At 46.0% G+C, this 7,082-nt stretch overlaps 1 protein-coding gene across 1 annotated transcript in view; it reads right to left on the bottom strand.

Annotated features, from left to right (window-relative positions):
- The window catches only part of LOC135083783 (G protein-coupled receptor kinase 2), a 156,484-nt gene that overhangs the window by 9,976 nt on the left and 139,426 nt on the right, over positions 1-7,082 (bottom strand). The window contains exons 10-12 of the mRNA XM_063978532.1: positions 5,382-5,585; positions 2,583-2,766; positions 181-275 (exon numbers count right to left, since the gene is read on the bottom strand). Of these exons, the coding sequence (XP_063834602.1) occupies positions 181-275; positions 2,583-2,766; positions 5,382-5,585 (483 nt within the window). The remainder of the gene's footprint in view (positions 1-180; positions 276-2,582; positions 2,767-5,381; positions 5,586-7,082) is intronic.

Raw genomic sequence — 7,082 nt, 5'->3', positions numbered from 1 at the left:
GCGGTGGGCAACCCTCTAGTTGGGTTCGCCACTGATCGGGCGCCTTATGCGCTCGATACGGCCCGATCGCGAACGTCGGTCTGCCTACCTTCTGTACTCGCCACTCTGCCCGGTGAAGCTGGAAAAGCTCCTCAAGCTACCAGCGCGCGTCCCTTCAAAAAAAAAAAAAAAAATGCTCACCCGTCGTGCGAAGAGGAAGCAGCCGGTATCGTCGGGCGGCGGCGCGGCCGGCGCTAGCGTCAGGTCCGGCGGCGCCTGCTCCTCGCCGTTCTCGCCTGGGGAGAAACATGCACATACTCATGTTTATTAATAAATAAATAATAAATATAATAAATATCCTTGGACAGTTTACACTGCGCTTCTAGTCCCAAACTAATCAAAGCTTGTACTATGGGTACTAGACAACGGATATAAACAAACATTCTGAAATACTTTTTTTTTGTAAGTACATACATATTATAACATAGAAAACACCCAGTCCGATACAAACAAATGTTCCTGCATACAAATGTTTGTACTTTGCGGGAATCGAACCCGCTACCTCCGGAATAGTAGTCCGTTTCGAACCACTACACCAAACGGCCGACAAGAATAAAAAAAAAAGAAATTTAATAGATAATATTATAATGTAAAGCCACGATAGCCGAACGGTGAAGGGGTCGGGCTGGCCGACTTGTGATCCGGGGAACGCGGGTTCGGTCCCCACCGCCGCTCGACTATTGTGGTGAGCTCACTCGTGATACAAGCATATTTAGCTTAGTACGAGGGGCTAACGGGAGTATTAGCATCATCAGGACCCTGGACATCATCTAGCACTTAAGTGCTCGAAAAGACAAGTCCAACGAACCCAAAATAGATGCAATTCCGCCGTTTTGTTAAGAGTTCCTATGGCCACCTCCAGACTCCATCCAGCTCAATGGTACCATAATATTGCATTGTCATCGTACTTACACAAGTATACTAAATTTCAGCTCAATTGGTTAAGGAGAACTGGTTTTAAATTCAGTTGCAAGATTTATCCCATACTAACTAACAAGCGAAGTGCTTGTAAAAATGGTACGCATATCTTTTTTGCGACAAGGTTTCTTAGAGTATTATACCATTTTGGAATCTTGGATAGTTGCGTCAACTTTATAAAAAACTTGCCGCAGTAGTGTTCATACTTTTTTTTACAAAACGATGAGTCAAAGTGGAGTGAAAGTAAAAATCGTTCAAAATTTTAAGGAAATAACATATTTTGATTAACTTTTGTGTAAAAACTGCAAGGATTCTGGGGGTTTTAAGAGTTGGGGTGAACAGCAGCACTACTAAGTTGCCAATATAAACATAAAAACAGGAATATTTAAAAAAAAATGTGGTCGTGGTAATGTATAATATCATAAGGGGTGTCAATTTTCGTCGAATTTCATAATTTATTGTGTAAGTTAAAAAATAATTGAGATAGATTTTTTTCCTTATTTTTCCTAAAGTAGTCATAACTATGTCCATCCTGTGGCATCGGCTTATCCTTGAATTTTGGGACACGTTGGCACTGTACCTGTTACATTGTACCTGTTACTTGGCAGGGTAGAAAACTCCGTCACCGCGATGCAGGTTTGTATGAGCGGCGGAGTGTGCTATAATGAAGTAGTGACAGCGCCATCTGTTGGTACACAGTTTGTAGTGGCGTATCGTCGATGTCGCCACAACACGCTACACGGCTAGATGAGTAGGTACCCTGCTTAGTATCGTGCTCACCTCTCGCGAAGACGTTCAGTTCTGTAAAACAGCCTGTCTCGATCATCTCTGCCTGCCAGGGGATGCTGACGGAGCCGGTGTTGGACTATGGTGTGACGTCACGGCGGGAGCATGGAGTGCTTACCAAGCTGTGGTCTAGTGGTAAGACCACCTGCTTCAGACGCAGAGGTCCCGGGTTCGATTCCCAGTGGGGGCAGATTTTTCTGTTCGGTTTGGTTGGTGGTAGGGCTTGTCCTAAATCCGCCTGGCTAGCTACCACCATGTTACCTAAGTCTGTCGCCATAACAACAATGTTAACAGCATTGTTGTGTTCCGGCAGTTAGAGGTAAGATAGCCAGTTCCTCCGTGGTTGAGGATTCCGGGTGAAGCTCATTTCCACCTTCAGCCTGATCATCACTTACCATCAGGTGAGATACAGGCAGGCCCCTCTTTCCCACTGGGCACTCTGGGCACGTGCCCAGGGCCCCGCGATCGAAGAAGCCTCCGTCTCTCATAAAAGATCTTTCTCCAGATGAGAAGGGCCTCCCCTGATCCTTATGTGCCCAGGGCCCCTAGTAGGTTAAAGACGGCCCTGGATACAGGCCAAAAGCTTCCTCGTCTACACTAATATTATAAAGAGGAAAACTTTGTTTGTTTGGTTGTAATGAATAGGCTCAAAAACTACTGGACCGTTTTTAAAAATTCTTTCACCATTCGAAAGCTACATTATCCGCGAGTAACATAGGATAAATTTTATTTTGGAAAAAAATAGGGTCCCGTAAAATATGTAAATAATGTAGTCCACGCGCGCGAAGCCGCGGGCGGAAAGCTAGTTGTGGATAAAAAAAGCATAGTATCGTGCTCACCTCTCGCGAAGACGTTCAGTTCTGTAAAACAGCCTGTTTCGATCATCTCGGCCTGCCAGGGGATGCTGACGGAGCCGGTGTTGAACTTGCCGTAGAAGGTGTCATCAGCCGCGTCCAAGTTGACGCCCTTCACGGTGGAAAACTGCTCGATGTCGAGCACGTCTTTGGCGTACACCGCGTGCGGCTGTAATGCAATAATTTGATTGTAAGTATAAAGTTGTTGGGAATAAAATACAGGATACAGGGATCTTGCCTAATAATGGATAAGTCATTTTCAAGTCAATCAAATTAAAATAATTATCAGTTTAAGTTAGGCCATCTTCAGGGCTGAGTGTTGATTCAAAGAATCCAGTCTTGGAGCTTTGATCATTTGACTACTTACTAACAGCATCTCCAAGTAATTTAATCGCAGTCCAGGAGTGCGTTTGCGCCCTTGCATAGCGAGCGCATACGAAGAACTAGCTACTCAGAAGTTTCTGGTCTATCTATCACTGTCACTCATGCTGGCATTTTGCTTTGCGTGAGAGGGATAGCATCATTCGAAAGAATAACGTTTCTCGAAGTAACCTTGCGTCTTAACCAGTTTGATACTTGCAGCAAGCACCAAGATTATGTTCTCGTCACACTTTTTTAGGCTTTTTTTTGTGGCATTGTTTTTAGCTACAATGAACATTCACTATGATGGAAAATTATTTTTTTATTTTTTTACATTTTTTACTTACATATTTCTATGATTTTTGAGATTTCATCTCAGATACATACTGAAACAAATTAGAAAACTCCTGGCGTCCTTGAGGTTTGAACTAGGGTCCCGTCGGATACGGAGCGCCTTCCGCGCCGTTGCGCCAAATCGCCACCCAGTAACAGCTGCGAAACTACGCTACACTTACATCGGGCACAAACGGCGCGTCCACCATGCCAGCTTCAAGCCTGGCGAAGTTCAACTGCGCGAAGAAGCGGTGCGCCTTAAACCCGCTTCATAGCAAGCGCATACGATGAACTTAGTAGGGCTACTAAAGTTTCGCACTCATGCTGGCATTTCGCTTTGCGTGAGAGGGATGGCACCATTCGAAACTTTGGATAACAAAACACCAAAATGTCTACGTCACACTTTTTTTTTTCTCGACTTTTGCAGCTTTGTTTTTAGCTACAATGAACATTCACTATGATATGATGGAAAATTATTTTTTATTTTCTTACATTTTATTTATTTTTATGATTCTAGAGATTTCATCTCAGATACATACTGAAACAAATTAGAAAAATCCTGGTGTCCTTGAGGTTTGAACTTGGATTCCATTGGATACGGAGCGCCTTCCGCGCCGTTGCGCCAAATCGCCACACAGTAACAGCTACGAAATTACGTTACACTTACATCAGGCACAAACGGCGCGTCCACCATGCCAGCTTCAAGCCTGGCGAAGTTCAACTGCGCGAAGAACCGATGAGCCTTAACCAGTTGAGCGCCGCGCCGGCCCGCGCCGCAGCCCAGCCGCGCGCCCGCGCACTTGCATAGCAACCCGCTGCATAGCGAGCGCACAGAGAACTAGTGTCTTGAGTGTTGATTCAAAGAATCCAGTGTCTTGGAGACTTGAACAGCTTGCTACTACTTACCTTACACTCGCATAGCAAGCGCATACGAAGAATTAGGTGGTACTCAGAAGGTACGGGTCTATCTATCACTGTCGTTCATGCTGACATTTCGCTTTGCGTGAGAGTGATGACATCATTCGAAAGTTTGGATAACGTTTCTCGAAGGAACCCAGTGTCTTAACCAGTTTGATACTTGAAGCAAGCACCAAGATGTTCTCGTAATTTTTTTTCTTGACTTTTGCAGCTTTGTTTTCAGCTACAATGAATAATGAACATTCACTATGATGGAAAATCTTTTTTTTATTTTCTTACATTTTATTTATTTTTATGATTCTAGAGATTTCATCTCAGATACATACTGAAACAAATTAGAAAAATCCTGGAGTCCTTGAGGTTTGAACTGGGGTCCCGTCGGATGCGGAGCGCCTTTCGCGCCGTTGCGCCAAATCGCCACCCAGTAACAGCTGCGAAACTACGCTACACTTACGTCAGGCACAAACGGCGCGTCCACCATGCCAGCTTCAAGCCTCGCAAAGTTTAATTGCGCGAAGAACCGATGAGCCTTAACCAGTTGAGCGCCGCGCCGGCCCGCGCCGCAGCCCAGCCGCGCGCCGGCGCACTTGCATAGCAACCCGCTGCATAGCGAGCGCACAGAGAACTTGTGTCTTGAGTGTTGATTCAAAGTATCCAAGTGTCTTGAGTCTTGAACAGCTTGCTACTACTTACCTTACACTCGCATAGCATAGCAAGCGCATACGAAGAACTAGCTACTCAGAAGTTTCGGGTCTATCTGTCACTGTCTCTCATGCTGGCATCTCGCTTTGCGTGAGAGGGATGGCATCATTCGATAGTTTGAATAACGTTTCTCGAAGTAACCTTGCGTCTTAAACAGTTTGATACTTGAAGCAAGCACCAAGATTTTCTCTTCACACTTTTTTTAGGCTTTTTTTTTATGGCATTGTTTTTAGCTACAATGAACATTCACTATGATGGACAATTATTATTTTTTTTTTACATTTTTTACTTACCTACTTATTTCTATGATTTATGAAATTTCATCTCAGATACATACTGAAACAAATTAGAAAAATCTTGGTGTCCTTGAGGTTTGAACTGGGGTCCCGTCGGATGCGGAGCGCCGTCCGCGCCAATGCGCCAACCGACCTCTTGATCCTAGCTGCGAAACTAAGCATCTCTTGTACTCACGTCAGGCACAAACGGCGCGTCCACCATGCCAGCTTCAAGCCTGGCGAAGTTCAGCTGCGCGAAGAACCGATGCGCCTTAACCAGTTGAGCGCCGCGCCGGCCCGCGCCGCAGCCCAGCCGCGCGCCGGCGCACTTGCATAAGAGCCCGCTGCATAGAGATCGGGCGCACTCGCTGAACTTGCTTGAGTATTTCTCTTGCTCGTGCTGGAAGCAAATGGAACAATTTAGGCCTTTTAGGGTATAAAGCCTGGTCCGTGAGCACGTAGAATCCCATCCAATGACCCCAAGCTACCCATCCCTATCGCTCGCGCGTAATTATGTTGCTGTCGCGACTGTGCGACGGGCGCCCGCAGTGAGTGTGCGAGTTTAGGGATGGGTAGCTTGGGGTCATTGGACGGGATTCTACGTGCTCACGGACCAGGCTTTAGTGAGTACTACTGTAAGTCTGCAGCAGAACGTCCACCCACCGTGGGTGTGGTGGTGGACCGAGTACTTCAGAATGGCAGCAGGATGGCGCCGAATGCAAGGCGCTACCAACCGGTCAACATGGAATTCATTGGGAGAGACTGTAAGGCCCAGAACAGACGGTGAAACGCAACTGCAACGAAACTGCAACTTTGTGATGATTCTGATGAAAGAAACTGAAACTGAAAGTTTCAAACTGGTCGCATCATGTGTGGTCTCTCAACGGAGACTATGGCAGAAACTTAGATGCAACTCAAAAGTAACTAGCAGTTGCAGTGTCGTTGCAGTTGCGTTTCACCGTCTGTTCTGGGCCTTAGTCTTGGGAATAAAATTAACACTTACGTGATATTAATTTCACCACAACGACATAGTTAATTACAACATAATTATGTAAATAAAGACTTCGCGTTGTGAAATGTACCAGTTTTGGTCGCGTGCCCAAAATCGCTATCAAGCAACCCCAGAAAGTTTAATGAAAACAAGTGACGTTCTATCGAAATAGCGCATCGAACAAAAGACGTGCGCTCCTTTCACGTAGTGATGAGTATTGCTTACTAAGCTACGCTAGCTCAGCGTGAGCTGCTTGAAGCAGGAATTTGATACACATTTTGACCTTGACCCTTGGCAATGTACTGACCTTGACCCTGCGGTCGACCTCCTACCGCTTGACCTCCTTGCGCCTTGATCATCTCGTACACGAGACAAGAGAAAGAGTCCGGATTGAATGTGTAGCGCTCGTGTCTATGACCTAGTCCAGCTGCTACAAGGAGACTGACCTTGACCCGGCGGTCCACCTCCTCCCGATTGACCTTCTCCTTGCATCTCGATCATCTCGTACGCAAGAGAAACAGTCCGGACTGACATGTAGCGCTCGTTATCTATAACCTAGTCCAGATGCTACAAAGAGACTGACCTTGACCCGGCGGTCGACCTCCTCCCGCTTGACCTTCTCCTTGCATATCGATCATCTTGTATACGAGACAACCGAAAGAGAATTATGCCCGTTTTCACCATCAATCCCTAATTTTTAAGTGACCCCTATGGTAACAATTATCAGGAATTTTGTTTACATAGGGGTCACTTAAAAATCAGGGATTGATGGTGACAACGGGCATCAGTCTCTTATCTAACCTGAGCGGTCTGCAAGCACTGACCTTGACCCGGCGGTCGACCTCCTCCCGCTTGACCTTCTCCTTGCACTCCTATCATCTCGTACACGAGACAAGAGAAACAGTC

This window comes from Ostrinia nubilalis, chromosome 24 (assembly GCF_963855985.1).
Source record: "Ostrinia nubilalis chromosome 24, ilOstNubi1.1, whole genome shotgun sequence".
Taxonomy (NCBI): Eukaryota; Metazoa; Arthropoda; class Insecta; order Lepidoptera; family Crambidae; genus Ostrinia; species Ostrinia nubilalis.
This window is presented reverse-complemented; position numbering and strand designations above follow the sequence as displayed.